The sequence below is a fragment of the Mizuhopecten yessoensis genome, unplaced genomic scaffold (genome assembly GCF_002113885.1).
Source record: "Mizuhopecten yessoensis strain PY_sf001 unplaced genomic scaffold, ASM211388v2 scaffold8421, whole genome shotgun sequence".
In the NCBI taxonomy this organism is placed as follows: Eukaryota; Metazoa; Mollusca; class Bivalvia; order Pectinida; family Pectinidae; genus Mizuhopecten; species Mizuhopecten yessoensis.
Genome location: NW_018407539.1, coordinates 150,367 through 171,707, shown reverse-complemented (window position 1 = coordinate 171,707; position 21,341 = coordinate 150,367). Strand labels below are relative to the sequence as shown.

The following is a 21,341-nucleotide window of genomic DNA, read 5'->3' as shown; positions in this document are numbered from 1 at the left end:
GTGTTTATATGAGACTTACAGTCTGTGTTTGGTCCTAAGTGTTTATATGGAGACTTACAGTCTGTGTTTGGTCCTACGTGTTTGTATGAGACTTACAGTCTGTGTTTGGTCCTACGTGTTTTTATGGAGACTTACAGTTTGTGTTTGGTCCTAAGTGTTTATATGGAGACTTACAGTTTGTGTTTGGTCCTAAGTGTTTATATGGAGACTTACAGTCTGTGTTTGGTCCTAAGTGTTTATATGGAGACTTACAGTCTGTGTTTGGTCCTAAGTGTTTGTATGAGACTTACAGTCTGTGTTTGGTCCTAAGTGTTTGTATGAGACTTACAGTCTGTGTTTGGTCCTAAGTGTTTGTATGGAGACTTACAGTCTGTGTTTGGTCCTAAGTGTTTTTATGAGACTTACAGTCTGTGTTTGATCCTACATGTTTATATGGAGACTTATAGTCTGTGTTTGGTCCTAAGTGTTTGTATGGAGACTTACAGTCTGTGTTTGGTCCTAAGTGTTTGTATGAGACTTACAGTCTGTGTTTGGTCCTAAGTGTTTGTATGAGACTTACAGTCTGTGTTTGGTCCTAAGTGTTTGTATGGGACTTACAGTCTGTGTTTGGTCCTAAGTGTTTGTATGGGACTTACAGTCTGTGTTTGGTCCTAAGTGTTTGTATGAGACTTACAGTCTGTGTTTGGTCCTAAGTGTTTGTATGGAGACTTACAGTCTGTGTTTGGTCCTAAGTGTTTTTATGAGACTTACAGTCTGTGTTTGGTCCTAAGTGTTTGTATGAGACTTACAGTCTGTGTTTGGTCCTAAGTGTTTGTATGGAGACTTACAGTCTGTGTTTGGTCCTAAGTGTTTGTATGAGACTTACAGTCTGTGTTTGGTCCTAAGTGTTTGTATGGAGACTTACAGTCTGTGTTTGGTCCTAAGTGTTTGTATGAGACTTACAGTCTGTGTTTGGTCCTAAGTGTTTGTATGGAGACTTACAGTCTGTGTTTGGTCCTAAGTGTTTGTATGAGACTTACAGTCTGTGTTTGGTCCTAAGTGTTTGTATGGAGACTTACAGTCTGTGTTTGGTCCTAAGTGTTTATATGAGACTTACAGTCTGTGTTTGGTCAAGTGTTTGTATGGAGACTTACAGTCTGTGTTTGGTCCTAAGTGTTTATATGGAGACTTACAGTCTGTGTTTGGTCCTAAGTGTTTGTATGGAGACTTACAGTCTGTGTTTGGTCCTAAGTGTTTGTATGGAGACTTACAGTCTGTGTTTGGTCCTAAGTGTTTGTATGGAGACTTACAGTCTGTGTTTGGTCCTAAGTGTTTGTATGGAGACTTACAGTCTGTGTTTGGTCCTAAGTGTTTGTATGGAGACTTACAGTCTGTGTTTGGTCCTAAGTGTTTGTATGGAGACTTACAGTCTGTGTTTGGTCCTAAGTGTTTGTATGAGACTTACAGTTTGTGTTTGGTCCTAAGTGTTTGTATGGAGACTTACAGTCTGTGTTTGGTCCTAAGTGTTTATATGGAGACTTACAGTCTGTGTTTGGTCCTAAGTGTTTGTATGGAGACTTACAGTCTGTGTTTGGTCCTAAGTGTTTGTATGGAGACTTACAGTCTGTGTTTGGTCCTAAGTGTTTGTATGGAGACTTACAGTCTGTGTTTGGTCCTAAGTGTTTGTATGGAGACTTACAGTCTGTGTTTGGTCCTAAGTGTTTGTATGGAGACTTACAGTCTGTGTTTGGTCCTAAGTGTTTGTATGGAGACTTACAGTCTGTGTTTGGTCCTAAGTGTTTGTATGGAGACTTACAGTCTGTGTTTGGTCCTAAGTGTTTGTATGGAGACTTACAGTCTGTGTTTGGTCCTAAGTGTTTGTATGGAGACTTACAGTCTGTGTTTGGTCCTAAGTGTTTGTATGGAGACTTACAGTCTGTGTTTGGTCCTAAGTGTTTGTATGGAGACTTACAGTCTGTGTTTGGTCCTAAGTGTTTGTATGGAGACTTACAGTCTGTGTTTGGTCCTAAGTGTTTGTATGGAGACTTACAGTCTGTGTTTGGTCCTAAGTGTTTGTATGGAGACTTACAGTCTGTGTTTGGTCCTAAGTGTTTGTATGGAGACTTACAGTCTGTGTTTGGTCCTAAGTGTTTGTATGGAGACTTACAGTCTGTGTTTGGTCCTAAGTGTTTGTATGGAGACTTACAGTCTGTGTTTGGTCCTAAGTGTTTGTATGGAGACTTACAGTCTGTGTTTGGTCCTACGTGTTTATATGGAGACTTACAGTCTGTGTTTGGTCCTAAGTGTTTGTATGGAGACTTACAGTCTGTGTTTGGTCCTAAGTGTTTGTATGAGACTTACAGTCTGTGTTTGGTCCTAAGTGTTTGTATGAGACTTACAGTCTGTGTTTGGTCCTAAGTGTTTATATGGAGACTTACAGTCTGTGTTTGGTCCTACGTGTTTATATGGAGACTTACAGTCTGTGTTTGGTCCTGGGCATGTCTGTGATAGCCTGATCCATAGCAGCCAAACCTTCCTCCCATTGTTTCTGTCAAAAAATAAATTATACATTTAATTATTCTACATATTAAAATTTTAACAGATCACTTAATATTCCATACAATAACAAACAAGAGATCCCAGAGGCATCGTGGCCCCCGCCATTGTACCATCTACACATAAGTTCTTTGTCAGTTTGATCTTTATTGTGTCATATGTTAACAGTTAATTTACCTTGAGGTAACCTTGATCTAAATTTAAACTGCTGTGTATAAAAGACAACCTTCAAGGTAAGTTTGTCGTTTCACATATTTACTAGTACAGTACTAACTGTAAAAGAAATAGAACCGATCATTGCAATATGAGAAAGATCTGTTAGGTAAGTTCTTCCTTCGGCAAACTTGTTTCTATGATCACTATCAAAATAAAACATGCACAACTAAGGACCAAGGGGAACCTACACATCAAATTTGAGAAAGATCCCTCCAGTACTTTCTGAGAAATAGCAATAACAAGAATTGCTTAAGGACGGACGGCAGATGGAAAGACGGACCACGGACGATTTGATTAGCCCACCATCAGATGATGGTGTGCTAAAAATGTTGATGTCTTTGTATACTTTATTACTGGACAGGAACATACATTGATAATTGCACTGTAAGTGTCCCTGTCTTTGTAAACTTACCTTGTCAGCGTAGGACTGGAACATACATTGACACTCACACTATAAGTATCCCTGTCTTTGTTAACTTACCTCGTCACCTTAGGGCAGGAACATACATTGATACTTGCACTGTAAGTGTCCCTGTCTTTGTAAACTTACCTTGTCAGCATAGGACTGGAACATACATTGACACTCACACTATAAGTATCCCTGTATTGGTAAACTTACCTTGTCAGCGTCGGACAGGAACATACATTGACACTCACAGTATAAGTATCCCTGTCTTGGTAAACTTTCCTTGTCAGCGTAGGACAGGAACAGACATTGATACTTGCACTGTAAGTGGCCCTGTCTTTGTAAACTTACCTTGCCAGCGTAGGACTGGAACATACATTGATACTTGCACTGCAAGTATCCCTGTCTTTGTAAACTTACCTCGTCAGCGTAGGACAGGAACATACATTGATACTTGCACTGTAAGGATCCCTGTCTTTGTAAACTTGCCTTGTCAGCGTAGGACATGAACATACATTGACACTCACACTGTAAGTGTCCCTGTCTTTGTAAACTTACCTCGTCAGCGTAGGACAGGAACATACATTGACACTCACAGTATAAGTATCCCTGTCTTGGTAAACTTTCCTTGTCAGCGTAGGACATGAACATTCATTGACACTCACACTATAAGTATCCCTGTCTTGGTAAACTTTCCTTGTCAGCGTAGGACAGGAACATACATTGACACTCGCACTATAAGTATCCCTGTCTTGGTAAACTTTCCTTGTCAGCGTAGGACAGGAACAGACATTGATACTTGCACTGTAAGTATCCCTGACTTTGTAAACTTACCTTGTCAGCGTCGGACAGGAACATACATTGACACTCACAATATAAGTGTCCCTGTCTTTGTAAACTTCCCTTGTCAGCGTAGGACAGGAACAGACATTGATACTTGCACTGTAAGTATCCCTGTCTCTGTAAACTTACCTTGTCAGCATACATTGACACTCACACTATAAGTGTCCCTGTCTTTGTTAACTTACCTTGTCAGCGTAGGACAGTAGCATACATTGACACTCACACTATACGTATCCCTGTCTTTGTAAACTCACCTTGTAAGAGTAGGACTGGAACATACATTGACACTCACACTGTAAGTGTCCCTGTCTTTGTAAACTTACCTCGTCAGCGTAGGACAGGAACATACATTGATACTTGCACTGTAAGGATCCCTGTCTTTGTAAACTTGCCTTGTCAGCGTAGGACATGAACATACATTGACACTCACACTATAAGTGTCCCTGTCTTTGTTAACTCACCTTGTCAGCGTAGGACAGGAAAATACATTGACACTCACACTATAAGTGTCCCTGTCTTTGTAAACTTACCTCGTCAGCGTAGGACTGGAACATACATTGATACTTGCACTGTAAGTATCCCCGTCTTTGTAAACTTACCTTGTCATCGTAGGACTGGAACATACATTGATACTTGCACTGTAAGTATCTCTGTCTTTGTAAACTTACCTTGTTAGCATAGGACTGGAACATACATTGACGCTCACACTATAAGTATCCCTGTCTTTTTAAACTTACCTCGTCACCTTAGGACAGGAACATACATTGACACTCACACTATACGTATCCCTGTCTTTGTTAACTTACCTTGTCCTGTAAGTGTCCCTGTCTTTGTTAACTCACCTTGTCAGCGTAGGACAGGAAAATACATTGACACTCACACTATAAGTGTCCCTGGCTTTGTAAACTTACCTTGTCAGCGTCGGACAGGAACATACATTGACACTCACAGTATAAGTATCCCTGTCTTGGTAAACTTTCCTTGTCAGCGTAGGACAGGAACATACATTGATACTTTCACTGTAAGTATCCCTGTCTTTGTAAACTGACCTTGTCAGCGTAGGACAGGAACAGACATTGATACTTGCACTGTAAGTGGCCCTGTCTTTGTAAACTTACCTTGTTAGCATAGGACTGGAACATACATTGACGCTCACACTATAAGTATCCCTGTCTTTGTTGACTTACCTCGTCACCTTAGGGCAGGAACATACATTGATTCTTGCACTGTAAGTGTCCCTGTCTTGGTAAACTTACCTTGTCAGCGTAGGACAGGAACATACATTGATACTTGCACTGTAAGTATCCCTGTCTTTGTAAACTTACCTTGTCAGCGTAGGACAGGAACATACATTGACACTCACACTATAAGTATCCCTGTCTTGGTAAACTTACCTTGTCAGCGTAGGACTGGAAGAGTACTCCATACAATGATGCTCTAAGGGTGAGGTCGTCCTCGGGGCTCCCGATCGTAGAACTCTGTGGTTTATCCTCCCCAGCCACCTCAGCTCCAGTACCTCCCTCTTCATCCTCATTCTGCTTATCTTCCTGCTTCTCCTGTTATTATTGTGGGGAGTGTAAATTTGGATGATTTAAGAATCTACAGTATTACGTGAACTACATATATATCTGGTAGAACCACAGTCATATGACCTTCCAAGTTACAGAAAAACTTACATTCTAGATGCTCCTTTTTTCATTTATATTTTCTTTATTAAACACAAATGGTTCTCAGTTTAGTAATCTTTTGTACATGAAGTTGTCTCCAATAACAAACTTCTATTATATTTAGCTTAAGATATGGTTAGTATTGATAACATAAATCAACTCTCTCATCATTAACTTATATCAATATAATTAAAATATTATAATAATTTTATATGTAATTTTCACAAATCTAGCCTCACATAGGCTATGTTATCCGTACATGTTGATAAACACTCCCATTAAGTAAATGCCAGTCTTTTTCTTACCTCTGCCTTGCGCACAGACTCGGCTGTGGTGGTGATGCAGAAGAGGATGGCTTTGATTGGCTCTCGCAAGAGCTCCCTCTCGATTGGCTGACTGACGAGGGGCATGCAGGCATTCCAGTAATGTCTCGCTGCTGTCATCACCATTTCATAGTTGTCAGCGTTCCTCGCAAATCTACAAGATTATCATTGATAGACACAATGTGTATACAGGTATGTAAGCATAACATATTAGATAGTATTGTAAAACTTGGCACAAACTGAAAGATACATGATTGAAAATTTGATAAACTTTCATTGAATCCAAATATACTGATATTTGTTTTTTCAATATCATTATATGTTTATCCAAATAAGAATATATCATTCGAAAAAAAAAGTAAAATAAAAAAACACATACCAGACAGCTATTCAAAACTATTTTCATTAGCTTCAAGTGAGTATTTAGTAGGATACAGGTTGAGTCTTAAAATTTGTTGATTAAGTTTTGTTGATTTCTTAAAGCTGGGACAGTAACACTTACCTGGCACTGTTGAGGAAGGCCTCCATGGCCTCACGTCTAACAGCGTTTTTACCGGCCATGTTGTCTACCAGACTCTGGCCGAGGAGGCCACTAGCGTAACTCAGCATTTCCTGCTCCACCATGTATCTGTGGCTGTAAACAAAGACAGTGACACAACTGTCAACAATCAATATGGTATGATCTGATGAGGGTGTACAAAACATAACACCTATTCTTTTGAATAAGGGTTTAAATATTGTTGATTACCAGTACTTATTTTTCACACTTAAATTTGCAAATTTGCCTTCTATACTTATTTTCAACGTAGTTAATTCATATTTCACTCAGCAATGATATCTTACATTATGCATACTGTTTTTTGTTTGCATGCTATTTGAATTTTCAAATAGTGTTCAATGCAAATCCCTCCCCCCATAAAACCCCCCACATCCAATGTGGATTATCTGCAGTATGGAAATACAGAATCTTTCAGGTGGGTATATACTACAAGTATTTACACTGACAACAAAGCATGTCAGAAGCTGAGCTCCTCTCTTGAACAACTGAACAACTTGGTGTAGCTTCATGTTGACATTAGACTAGATAGCATGTGATACCATTTTTAAAGCACTATCCCTTTACAACGTATACTTACGCCTCCATCTTCCTATTCTTCGGCTGGGTGCCGACGGTAGCAAAGCGTAAAGCCCGTTTACTACAGCGTACAACAATGGCATGGAGTTTCTGTATGTAGGACAGAGAGGTCAACCTTGTCCACATCTGTAGCTCCATAAACTTGTCTGACCATGTACACTCATCCAGCCAGTTAGCTACCTGTATAAATTATCAGTGATTCGTTAAATCAGATATGATTCAATCAATACACTATACACATACTGGATTTCAGTTGCCTTTTTTATGTGTAAAATCAGACTCAATTAAGAATACATTTTATATTTGACCTATGACCTTTACCTCAGCAATGGTTGGTGTGTCCTTGAACTCCATGATACCGTTCCTGTTGACTGTCAGCATCTCCATGGCAACTATGGCTCTAGTCATCTGTCTCTGACCTTCGGTGTAAGGCTAGACACAAACAACAGGTAATTAATTCATTTCCCAGGTATCAAATATCTATCAGGTTATATTGAAACCAAAATTAATTTCAAATCATTTCAGCAACAGGGAATTTTCTAAAAAAATAAATGCACTATTCATGAATAATGCCTTCATACATCTTAAATCAAATACTTTACACCAGAAGAATTATCATGTATAAGTAATTACACTCCAGCCTACCTCATCATCAGCTCCAAGGGTTTTTGGAATCTGTGTTTGAGCCATCTGTTTGGCCAGCACCCATGTCTGAAGGAGTGGGACTCGTGCGGCGATGGGGACAAGGTGGAATGGGTTACTGCCATTGGTCACATCTATGGCGTACTCACACACCTGAAAGGATCCCAACGTTTAATCATTTAACCTGTTTACATTAACTGCACAGTAAGTCCTAGACTCATCAAAATAGAATCCCAAGTAGGACTGGAACAGGCCTAGGGCTGGTTAGCAAACTGAATCTGGTTACCTTTGAATTACTTATCAAGCTCTAACCAGATAGCCATGTCTTCTACCATACCAAATGATCATAATCAAATCATAATTTTCTGTGGATGGTGTGGTTGGATTACCAAATTACTAAAACAAATACAACTGCATACATATGCCTCTTATGCTTGATAACACTGCATTTAATCTAGGTTGGGGTTTCTGGCTTCATGAGTAACATGCTTTATAATTATACCTACCTCTATAGCCTTCTTCAGGTCTGGTTTGGCATCTGGACCGATGCTCACAGCTTGCACTGGTTTACTATTGTATCTACCTCCATAGCCTCCTTCAGGTCTGGTGTGGCATCAAGACTGATGCTCATAGCTAGCACTGGTTTACTATTGTACCTACCTTTATAGCCTCCTTCAGGTCTGGTGTGGCATCTGGACTGATGCTCATAGCAAGCACTGGTTTACTATTGTAACTACCTCTATAGCCTTCTTCAGGTCTGGTGTGGCATCTGGACTGATGCTCACATCTTGCACTGGTTTACTATTGTACCTACCTTTATAGCCTCCTTCAGGTCTGGTGTGACATCAAGACTGATGCTCATAGCTAGCACTGGTTTACTATTGTACCTACCTCTATAGTCTCCTTCAGGTCTGATGTAGCATCAAGACTGATGCTCATAGCTAGCTAGCACTGGTTTACTATTGTACCTACCTCTATAGCCTTCTTCAGGTCTGGTGTGGCATCTGGACTGATGCTCACAGATAGCACTGGTTTACTCTTTGCAGCAGCGGCAGCAGCTGGTTTTCCCTTCTTGCCCCCCTCGGGAGATGGTATGGGGGTTGATGACACAGGCTGATTTTCTTTGCTGGGCTCAGCTGGGATCCAGGGCTTCATGTAAGCATATGCTAAGCCTGTACAAATATTGACCAACATCACGGTCTCCCTGTAAAATAGATAAGCAAACCCATTATCGAAAACAGACTAAAGTGAATCAGTCAAACACAACGTTCACATAAACTCCTCAATGATGAAAACATGACAGGTTTGTTTCATTTTGTTTGATTTCATTTTTCACTTTTAACAAGAGCAAATGCAACAGGAGATTGAAATAGTATTAGTAATAATAAGCAAGGATGTAATGAACCAACTGAATGATTAACAAGGCAAACTATAACACAGACTCAACGGTTAAAATATTACACAAATTATAAAACGGAAACAAAGAAGAATGTGAAACCTTGTTCCAAACTGATTATTTATGAAATAGGGATGTATCTAGTGGTCTAATGTTTGCTTGCTGGCAAGTCTAGACAAAGACCTTCAAAACCTGTCACAGCAAGCAAGTCTAGACAAAGACATTCAAAACCTGTCAAACATATACAGGTCCATCAAACTACTGCTGAAAATGTTCCATATAAGAATAAACAAACAGATTATTCTGAATACACAAAAAGCCCCCAAGCCTAACCACTGCATGGTCAGTGGACTAGAGTACACACCCTGCATGTCCTATCTTACGGAGGCCAGCCACAACAGTGGCGAGTATTTCTATGACCTCACGATGCCGTAGCTGCGTGAGAAGGTGGTTGTTATAGTTCCAGATGTACGCCCCCGCACTACACACCAGCCAGGGTTCTACTAGCTCCACACCAAGTTCTAGTCCTCGCAGGAAGCTCTGGGTACTCTCCTCAGTCAATGATTTGATCCAGTCACTATAAATATTTATATCTTTAACTTGCTGTGTTTAGTATGATATATATCAGCACTGTACAGTTCACTGCTGTTGTCTGCAAGATATTTAATTTCACTTCACTAACACTCAAAAGAACTTACAGAAAATTAAATACTTAGTAAATAATTTCAAAACTTACATCATACATGTGCCAGGAATATGACATAAACAGATATGTTGCTTATATTATTTATCTACACACATTTTACCCCTACTGTAATCTGTAATAAGCACATTTTCAAAGCCACAAATAGGTTCTGATCTGAGAAAGTGTACTAGGATTTTAGTTCCATAAAATTAAATCAATTAGAGCATTATTGTTTTTTTTACATACAATGAGAAAAATTATATCACAACCATTATTTATTGTTGTGTGTATTCAAATATTTTATGATTTACATTTCAAAGTCTGCAACATCTGTGAAAGGATTTAAACTGAAGTTTTATCTCAGTATTTCAGTATACTGGAGATACTAGATCAGATTCATGAAGCTAGTGATCGTGTAAACTAACCAGTACTCTATCCAGTCAGGGTCCTCCTCTGGTTTTTTAGCCACGTATCCTTTGGGGCGCTTACTCTTGTCCACGGGAGGGATGGGCATGTCGTTTAGTTCCACCCCTTCAGATCGCAGCAGGTGAACATTGGCCTGAGGACAAAGTCACATTATGTACGTGGTACGACTCATGTTGTTACTGGCAATAACCCCGGATTATCATTAAGTTCCTTACCTTGGTAAACACATGACAACATCAATGTTTGTATTTACACTCTGACTTCATAAAGGGACAAATAACCCAGTTTTACCACCTTTTTCACAACTACACCTCATGGCTTTGGTTTCTGGAAACATCTTACTTACAGGGGAAGTATTCTTATGCAAGGAAAACTTCAGACTAAGGAATATTCAAAGAACTGTGGTGTGGGCTTATATTAGTATGATAGAAAAAACATGCAGAACTAATAATGAACTTGAAATTTTGTAAAAAAAATATCAAGAGTTTTTCAGAATGAAAAAGTTAATTCCCTTTTACAGTTCATTAAAAATTATATGTGACTTTGATTTGAGATTAAGAGTAGATAAACATTTTAAACATCTTGTTTTTCACAAAAACTAATTCACTTAATGCTAGAAAAACATAATTTGCCACATAACTATTCCCCCTTCCATGTCCTGTTAATGGTTCTGATTAAATTTGTAGTTACCTCCCCTTGAACGAATGAGACCTCTGCCAACATCCTGATGAGGTCCTTGTCATAGAGTGGCACACATCTCTCAGGACTGGTCGGACGGCTGATGTTACGCCCCTTCTTCTCCATTCCCTCGTACGAGGTGGCACCCTCGGCCAGGGTAGACATTACAGATTCCTTAGGGCCACCGGTCGCTGAGTCCTGACCCATCTTCATGGATGACTCCTGGACCATCCTCATTGATGACTCTTGACCTCCTGCTGCCCCCATACTGCTGCTAGCTCCCCCCTCACGTCGTTTCTCAGGCTTTGGGCTGCAGACAGAAGTCACAGCTCTCAAAAACACTTTAGTACCAATGTTAGACTCCATATAGATTTAATCATTTATTGGATTTCTTTTAAATATTTGATCAATTATATTTTTAAATTGTTATATTTTAACCCTATCATTTACACAGTGTCATTCTGATATTGGTACAAAAAGTATGATCTAAATATCTCCTTAACTCATACCTTTCCATTTTCTTTTCAGGAAGGACATTTTTCCAGCGTCCATCATCGTACAGGAGACAAAATCTGGCAGCTACACGACATACGTCCCAGACTTCCTGTTTACGAGCAGTCTTAGCCAGGTCACCCCACAGACGAGCTCTGTAAAAATGTCACACTCAACAGGTAAACAATGAATAGTGAAAGGATGATACCGCACCATCCAGCAAACCGACAAGTACAGTCTACAAGTAAATGTATTTATCCATAAGATTTCAACCAATAAAAGTTTTAATTGTTTTGAATTTTTCCACACATGTAAAAGTGCTATCATTTTTTTTTTATTAACTTATTAACCCCTAAAGACATATTTGAGCTTTTCCAATTCAAAGGTTGGAATAGTACATAATGAAATTTCAGGGGTGAATGAATTAATGTCTTTTAGATATATGTACAGTCTCAAACTGTGTAATTATTGAAATATTTTGTTATCACTTAAGAGAGCATATTTACATTGGATAGTCTCAATAGCCAAGTTTTTAACATTGAAAAACACTAGATATATAACCAAAAAGATAAGTTTGGATAACTCACCTCTCTCGATCATTCTCATCGCCGAGTCGCTTTAGATGGCCGGCAGCCTTCTTAACACACTTGTTGAACTGGCGTGCCTTGTTGGAGAGCTTCTTTATCTGTGTGAGTGGTGCTTTACCACCCGTCACATCTACAACAGGCATACACTTGTCTTAGCTTACTGGTACCACAGTATAGAGTCACTCATATACCTTATACTTACTGGTACTGTTATAGAGTCACTCATATACCTTAACTTACTGGTACCACGTACAGTATAGAGTCACTAATATACCTTATACTTACTGGTACCACAGTATAGAGTCACTGATATACCTTATACTTACTGGTACTGTTATAGAGTCACTAATATACCTTATACTTACTGGTACCACAGTATAGAGTCACTGATATACCTTATACTTACTGGTACCATATATTATAGAGAGTCGTTAATATACCTTATACTTATTGGTACCGACAGTATAGAGTCACTAATATACCTTATACTTACTGGTACCATTATAGAGTCACTAATATACCTTATACTTACTGGTACGACAGTATAGAGTCACTAATATACCTTATACTTACTGGTACCACAGTATAGAGTCACTAATATACCTTATACTTACTGGTACCACAGTATAGAGTCACTAATATACCTTATACTTACTGGTACCACAGTATAGAGTCACTAATATACCTTATACTTACTGGTACCACAGTATAGAGTCACTAATATACCTTATACTTACTGGTACCACAGTATAGAGTCACTAATATACCTTATACTTACTGGTACCACAGTATAGAGTCACTAATATACCTTATACTTACTGGTACCACAGTATAGAGTCACTAATATACCTTATACTTACTGGTACCACAGTATAGAGTCACTGATATACCTTATACTTACTGGTACCGTTATAGAGTCACTGATATACCTTATACTTACTGGTACTGTTATAGAGTCACTGATATACCTTATACTTACTGGTACTGTTATAGAGTCACTAATATACCTTATACTTACTGGTACCGTTATAGTGTCACAAATATACCTTATACTTACTGGTACCACAGTATAGAGTCACTAATATACCTTATACTTACTGGTACTGTTATAGTGTCACTAATATACAATGTACCTTATACTTACTGGTACCGTTATAGTGTCACTAATATACCTTATACTTACTGGTACCATTATAGTGTCACTAATATACCTTATACTTACTGGTACCACAGTATAGAGTCACTAATATACCTTATACTTACTGGTACCACAGTATAGAGTCACTAATATACCTTATACTTACTGGTACCACAGTATAGAGTCACTAATATACCTTATACTTACTGGTACCACAGTATAGAGTCACTAATATACCTTATACTTACTGGTACTGTTATAGTGTCACTAATATACAATGTACCTTATACTTACTGGTACCGTTATAGTGTCACTAATATACCTTATACTTACTGGTACCATTATAGTGTCACTAATATACCTTATACTTACTGGTACCACAGTATAGAGTCACTAATATACCTTATACTTACTGGTACCACAGTATAGAGTCACTAATATACCTTATACTTACTGGTACCATTATAGAGTCACTAATATACCCAATACTAATCTCAAGCCAGTCTGTTATCATCTTAATACACGGTACACAATAATTTACTGATGTTGAATGGGTTGGATGAAATCATATAAGGCAATCCGTGGGAAACAATCTGAGCTGATTGTCTAAAAAATACAGGTATTGACAGCTCACTTAACAAGCTCAATGTGCAAACCGGAGCAGATATTTTGTCAGATACAAAGGGAACTTATCCCTATTCTAGAATGGAAATAAACAGAAAGTATTTGGTAAAGATATAACTAAACATGACCATACTGTATTTAGTTATGATAATTAGCCTAGGGGGCCTTTTCCTTAAAAAAGTGTGAAATAAACTTATAGTACAACCCTGTACAAAGGAAGGGCTTACTTTCAGAAATAGTGCAAGACAGTCAACACAATAACATTACCAAATCATCAAGAATATGATAGTATACCATACACTTGAAAATTAAATTGTCTCAGAATTTCATTTGTTAATATGACATAATTTTAATTAACAGAAAAAGTTAATACTGAGTTTCAAATTAAATATAGCTTGCTTTGGTTAAATACATTAAGTAGCTGCTTCAATTGGTCATATCTAATTCGTATACAGTTAAATTGCAACTCATAATTAAGTGCATGACCTTATGATTAAATGGAAATTATTTATTTCATTAACTTAATTAGGATGCTGCTGAAGTTATTCTGTACAATGTAAAAGCATATATGACTGATCCAGTTTAATAATTAAATGTTAACGTTTGACACTTTAATTATGACGTGACCATTGAAATCATTTTGCTTAAGGAACACATCTATATAAAACATGTCCGGTTCAGTTTCAGACATCTGCTAAGCCACACAGATCTAAAAAACAATTACAAAGTTTCCTGCATGGGTCTTTTGATGACGAACAACTCAAACTTTATCCACATGTCCAGGTTTTTAAATCCTTTAATGGTAACTGAAATCTAACATTAAACACGTCCCAGTAACCAAATTCTAAAACTATTTTCCATGTCCACATTAGGTAATGCAGAACACTACTTTGATTAGACGGAACAGAAAAATGAGTTCAGCAGCAAAGAATGAAATTAAATTAGACAGTTCTAATTTTATTTGACAATTACTTTACTACAATAATCCCTATTATAAGGTAGATTTAGAATGAACAGAATGAGTACTTGGAATTATAAAACGGATCTAAAGTACCTTCTACGTCATAGAAAACCCACAGAAATTTATGGTAGCAAATTAAGGAAATGATTGAGGTTATTTGTACCTGACATCAGTACTTAGCTTGGCTGTGAAGTTAATTATTTTGCATCATTTCCTGACAACCATTATTGGCAGTTACCTCACATAGTGTTACACCTATATCTTAAACATGCTAGCAGTCTGTCGGACAGATCTTTAGAGACACAGTGTTATACCTATCATTTAAACATGCTAGCAGTCTGTCGGACAGATATGTAGAGACAGAGGGTTGCACCTATCACTTAAACATGCTAGCAGTCCGTCGGACAGATCTGTAGAGACACAGGGTTACCCCTATCACTTAAACATGCTAGGAGTCTGTCGGACAGATCTGTAGAGACACAACCACTTAAACATGCTAGCAGTCTGTTAGACAGATCTGTAGAGACACAGTGTTAAAACATGCTAGCAGTCTGTCGGACAGATCTTTAGAGACACAGTGTTACACCTATCACTTAAACATGCTAGCATTCTGTTGAACAGATCTGTAGAGACACAGTGTTACACCTACCACTTAAACATGTTAGCAGTCTGTCGGACAGATCTGTAAAGACACAGTGTTATACCTATCACTTAAATATGCTAGCAGTCTGTCGGACAGATCTTTAGAGACACAGTGTTATACCTATCACTTAAATATGCTAGCAGTCTGTCGGACAGATCTGTAGAGACACAGGGTTACACCTATATCTTAAACATGCTAGCAGTCTGTCGGCCAGATCTGTAGAGACACAGTGTTACCCCTATCACTTAAATATGCCAGCATTCTGTTGAAAAGATCTGTAGAGACACAGTGTTACACCTACAACTTAAACATGCTAGCAGTCTGTCGGCCAGATCTGTAGAGACACAGTGTTACCCCTATCACTTAAATATGCCAGCATTCTGTTGAAAAGATCTGTAGAGACACAGTGTTACACCTACCACTTAAACATGCTAGCAGTCTGTCCGACAGATCTTTAGATACACAGTGTTACTTTTATCACTTAAACATGCCAGCATTCTGTTGAACAGATCTGTAGAGACACAGTGTTACCCCTATCACTTAAATATGCCAGCATTCTGTTGAAAAGATCTGTAGAGACACAGTGTTACACCTACCACTTAAACATGTTAGCAGTCTGTCGGACAGATCTGTAAAGACACAGTGTTATACCTATCACTTAAATATGCTAGCAGTCTGTCGGACAGATCTGTAGACACAGTGTTACCCCTATCACTTAAATATGCCAGCATTCTGTTGAAAAGATCTGTAGAGACACAGTGTTACACCTACCACTTAAACATGTTAGCAGTCTGTCGGACAGATCTGTAGACACAGTGTTACCCCTATCACTTAAATATGCCAGCATTCTGTTGAAAAGATCTGTAGAGACACAGTGTTACACCTACCACTTAAACATGTTAGCAGTCTGTCGGACAGATCTGTAGAGACAGAGTGTTACCCCTATCACTTAAACATGCTAGGAGTCTGTCGGACAGATCTGTAGAGACTATCACTTAAACATGCTAGCAGTCCGTCGGACAGATCTGTAGAGACACAGGGTTACACCTATATCTTAAACATGCTAGCAGTCTGTCGGCCAGATCTGTAGAGACACAGTGTTACCCCTATAACTTAAACATGCTAGCAGTCTGTCGGCCAGATCTGTAGAGACACAGTGTTACACCTACCACTTAAACATGTTAGCAGTCTGTCGGACAGATCTGTAGACACAGTGTTACCCCTATCACTTAAATATGCCAGCATTCTGTTGAAAAGATCTGTAGAGACACAGTGTTACACCTACCACTTAAACATGTTAGCAGTCTGTCGGACAGATCTGTAGAGACAGAGTGTTACACCTATCACTTAAACCTGCTAGCAGTCTGTCGGACAGATCTTTAGAGACACAGTGTTACACCTATCACTTAAACATGCCAGCATTTTGTTGAACAGATCTGTAGAGACACAGTGTTACCCCTATCTCTTAAACATGCTAGCAGTCTGTCGGCCAGATCTGTAGAGACACAGTGTTACCCCTATAACTTAAACATGCTAGCAGTCTGTCGGACAGATCTGTAGAGACAAAGTGTTACCCCTATCACTTTAACATGCTAGCAGTCTATCGGACAGATCTGTAGAGACACAGTGTTACACCTATATCTTAAACATGCTAGCAGTCTGTCGGACAGATCTGTAGAGACACAGTGTTACCCCTATCACTTAAACATGCTAGCAGTCTGTCTGACAGATCTGTAGAGACACAGTGTTACACCTACCACTTAAACATGCTAGCAGTCTGTTAGACAGATCTGTAGAGACACAGTGTTATACCTATCACTTAAATATGCTAGCAGTCTGTCGGACAGATCTGTAAAGACACAGTGTTATACCTATCACTTAAACATGCTAGCAGTCTGTCGGACAGATCTGTAGAGACACAGTGTTATACCTATCACTTAAACATGCTAGCAGTCTGTTGGACAGATCTGTAGAGACAGAGCAGGAGAAAATGTTTGTGAATGCAAGCCTTAAGATGGTGATTCTAACTTTTAGCATGTCACGTCTGTAACACTGTCCAGGGGGAAAACACTACCGTATGTAAAGGTATTACACACCCAACACACCTGGACCTTATGTTTAACATCCCCAACACACCATGGCTGTAATAATTGTCTTGCTATTAGGAGCAAGTTATGTTCTGTATTTTAAAACATGGACACTCCAAATATTATTTGCTATTCTATCTATCTGTTAACATGAACATATACACCGTATAATGTAACTTTGAAAACCAGCAATTAAGTTTTTAAAACTTACAGAACTTTTATTACCATCAAGAATTACATAAATAAATTGCAAAAAATGCAATTTCTGGTATATGTTCTGATAATGCTCTGTTGACATGATAATGTCAATGAAAACCTTTTGACATTTACCCCAGTTTAACAACCCAAAATACCTTTGGAATATAATCAGAGTTCAGTATACCACATAATTGTAGTTCTAACTGATGTATAGAAGATATTTTCTCCTGGACAGAGATACAGACAGATGAGATGATAGTGATGTGGCTCGGACTAGTCTCTATCACTAGCTTCACCCATCAGAGATGCCCGTGTCTGGCAGTGTCTACTTCCTACGGTCATGTGACTGTGTTTGAGTCGTCATGGTGAAGCATGCTCACATCAGCAGGTATATAAAGTGACACTGTGTCTAATCAGATTCACAAAACAACAGCGCATTGTAACTGTATTCTCATATTTACAATCAAAAGTAAAAGTTTCCAAAATTGACCTCATTGAACATCTAACACCTTTTTTTAAGATAAAGCTGAAACATGTAATGAAAACTGGCCAGGTGATTTGTACTGCTATCTGTGAGCACATTACATAAGGTTACACCTACAGAGTGTTAGCATGCTTCACCACAGTAACTATCAGACTTAATTAGTAACATAGTTTATATAGAAGTGAACCTGTAAACTGACGGTCCTTGTTCTCTGAAATAACAAAATATTCATCAAATCTCTGTTAAAAAAATAAAATACGGAGTATACATGTATTTGTAATTGTAAAAAATATAACATTGTAGCAAATCATAAAACAGTAAGATTGCTGTAACAATTATCAGGGACCAGTTTTATCAATATCCATGCCACATGTAAGATTAACATGACTCGGATCAGCCATCAATAAGGCAATATTAAAGTTTGACAATTTCAGAATAATTATATCTGAAAGTGACAACAAAATACTTGTATTACCGTTAATTAACCAAATGATCAGGTTTTTAAAAGAAAAAAAGAAAATTGTCTCAGGGTGTGGATTTTGTTAAAACTGATTCCTGAAAAAGCCTGAACAAAACAGAACAAAAGGATACAAACAGTAATATATAACACAACAAAGTTAGTAGGGAGCTCACTGGGAGTTCACTGGGATCTCACTGGGAGCTCACTGGTCATTTGTAGTACAGTAAAAAAGACCAACATAATAATAAACAGTGCATTTACATACCGTTGTTATCAAGCGAAATCTGGTCCTCAAGTAATTCTTAACAAATATTTGTATGTTGATGAATTCTTCAGATTCTATTGCCACATTAATTTATACCTAAATCATTCAGAATCTAGCTAAAGAAATACAGTCTGATTACCTTAGTCTCAAATAATACTAATTTTGTGTTGATATCAGTTTCCCAAATTAAATTAGGATCTGACATATATCATAAATCTGGTTTTTCATGTGTGTACCTAATAACAAGTAATATGTCATCAGAGCTATCCAATTTTATTTTTGAGCATCTGGTGGGAGTAGGTTGGCACTTAAATACAATATAAGCGAAGGCAGAGAAGCGCTTTTATTGGTAATAATATGAAGGAAGGGTTTGAATGATTGATTGTTAGACTACATACATATGTTGTGAGGATAAGTAGGGATGGGAGGTGGGGGCAGCGTGGGCTGGGAGATGGGGGCAGCATGGGATGGGAGATGGGGGCAGCATGGGCTGGGAGATGGGGGCAGCGTGGGATGGGAGATGGGGGCAGCGTGGGCTGGGAGATGGGGGCAGCGTGGGATGGGAGATGGGGGCAGCGTTGGATGGGAGATGGGGGCAGCGTGGGCTGGGAGATGGGGGCAGCGTGGGATGGGAGATGGGGGCAGCGTGGGCTGGGAGATGGGGGCAGCGTGGGATGGGAGATGGGGACAGCGTGGGATGGGAGATGGGGGCAGCGTGGGATGGGTACTAAGGAGCATACTTTTGCTGCGATGTGATTTTGTTTCAATGTCATTTTCAAATATTGACTGTTTCATCAAGGAAGGTTATATTCACTTCAGTGATTGGACAATATTTAGTCGTGATATACATATAGTGTCAAAATAAAGGCCCAAACTTGTATTTAATCTAGACCTGGTGCCCTTATTAGGTTAAACAAAGCACACTCTTTGTTTTGTGATATAATTTTTAAGACCAATATCATTCACTTCAAAAGTTGGATTATCTTAGGAAACAATACCTACACATTACAAACATCTCACACACAACACAATCCCTAATATACATTACAGTGACCTTCACTGACCTTTGGTGTCACTCTCACTGTCCAGTACTAACAGGAAAGCATCTGGAGCTAGGGCTTCTCCAGCTTTGACCAGGAGTGACCGCTTCATCCTGATGGTGCCTGAGTCGGCCTTTCTCGCCTGAAACATATTACATCATTAATAACCAACTCACAGCACAATATATTGTAATGGTAATGCCAAGAGGCTAGAGTATCTTCATAAAATCATTTTTTTCTTTTCAAATCTCTATATCTGTATTTATTACCATTCTGAAAAAGATAAAATTAGGGCTACTGACATTAACAGTGTTGCACAAAATGTTAAATTTGTTCCAAAAACAAAACTGCCAAAAATTTGACCTCACAAAATTTAAGTGCTATATTGTATCTGTATGTTACAAAAAATTGACAGCCTAACTTGAGCCATCCATGAAGCATACATTAACATTGTTCAGTCTAGACCGTAATATTGCCTCTAGCTTCTCATAGATACATTTTTGTGAGTTTTACTTCTTACCTGTTCTATAATCATGGCTGCGATGTCCTCGGGTCTCTCAGGCTGTTGGTACAACTGGGACCTCAGCTCTAGTCTGCGTAGAGACACCTCCAGTCTCTCACGGTACACATTCCCATCATCTAGTGCTAAGGCCTGGAGAATATCAACACATTACAGTAACATTTAAATGTGACCTCAGCTCTAGTCTACGTAGAGAAACCTCCAGTCTCTCACGGTACACATTCCCATCATCTAGTGCTAAGGCCTGGAGAATATCAACAGAGGACAGTAACATTTAAATGTGACCTTAGCTCTAGTCTGCGTAGAGACTCCTCCAGTCTCTCACGCTACACATTCCCATCATCTAGTGCTAAAGCCTGGAGAATATCCAGGCTGTTGGTACAACTGGGACCTCAGCTCTAGTCTGTGTAGAGACACCTCCAGTCTCTCATGGTACACATTCCCATCATCTAATGCTAAAGCCTGGAGAATATCAACATATTACAGTAACATTTAAATGTAACCTCAGCTCTAGTCTGTGTAGAGACACCTCCAGTCTCTCACGGTACACATTCCCATCATCTAGTGCTTAGGCCTAGAGATATCAACACAATACAATAACATTTAATGTGACCTCAGCTCTAGTCTGTGTAGAGACACCTCCAGTCTCTCACGGTACACCTTCCCATCAACTAACGCTAAGGCCTAGAGAATATCAATACAATACAATAACATTTAAATGTGACCTCAGCTCTAGTCTGTGTAGAGACACCTCCAGTCTCTCATGGTACACATTCCCATCATCTAATGTTAAAGCCTGGAGAATATCAACATATTACAGTAACATTTAAATGTAACCTCAGCTCTAGTCTGTGTAGAGACACCTCCAGTCTCTCAGGGTACACATTCCC

General features: G+C 38.7%; 1 protein-coding gene across 2 annotated transcripts in view; it reads right to left on the bottom strand.

The window, feature by feature from the left end:
- The window catches only part of LOC110455910 (cilia- and flagella-associated protein 46-like), an 85,981-nt gene that overhangs the window by 45,661 nt on the left and 18,979 nt on the right, over positions 1-21,341 (bottom strand). The window contains exons 1-17 of one of the 2 annotated variants that reach the window (XM_021506341.1): positions 20,981-21,001; positions 20,452-20,538; positions 19,956-20,073; positions 18,892-18,927; positions 12,032-12,161; positions 11,462-11,599; positions 10,965-11,262; positions 10,274-10,407; positions 9,528-9,740; positions 8,740-8,971; positions 7,771-7,920; positions 7,447-7,557; positions 7,127-7,305; positions 6,493-6,624; positions 5,973-6,144; positions 5,395-5,556; positions 2,457-2,527 (exon numbers count right to left, since the gene is read on the bottom strand). In XM_021506341.1, coding sequence (XP_021362016.1) covers positions 2,457-2,527; positions 5,395-5,556; positions 5,973-6,144; positions 6,493-6,624; positions 7,127-7,305; positions 7,447-7,557; positions 7,771-7,920; positions 8,740-8,971; positions 9,528-9,740; positions 10,274-10,407; positions 10,965-11,262; positions 11,462-11,599; positions 12,032-12,161; positions 18,892-18,927; positions 19,956-20,073; positions 20,452-20,466 — 2,291 coding nt within the window. In that variant the 5' untranslated portion in view covers positions 20,467-20,538; positions 20,981-21,001. Of the gene's footprint in view, positions 1-2,456; positions 2,528-5,394; positions 5,557-5,972; positions 6,145-6,492; positions 6,625-7,126; positions 7,306-7,446; positions 7,558-7,770; positions 7,921-8,739; positions 8,972-9,527; positions 9,741-10,273; positions 10,408-10,964; positions 11,263-11,461; positions 11,600-12,031; positions 12,162-18,891; positions 18,928-19,955; positions 20,074-20,451; positions 20,584-20,980; positions 21,002-21,341 lie in introns of those variants that run through there. The other variant, XM_021506342.1, reaches the window with a different exon arrangement.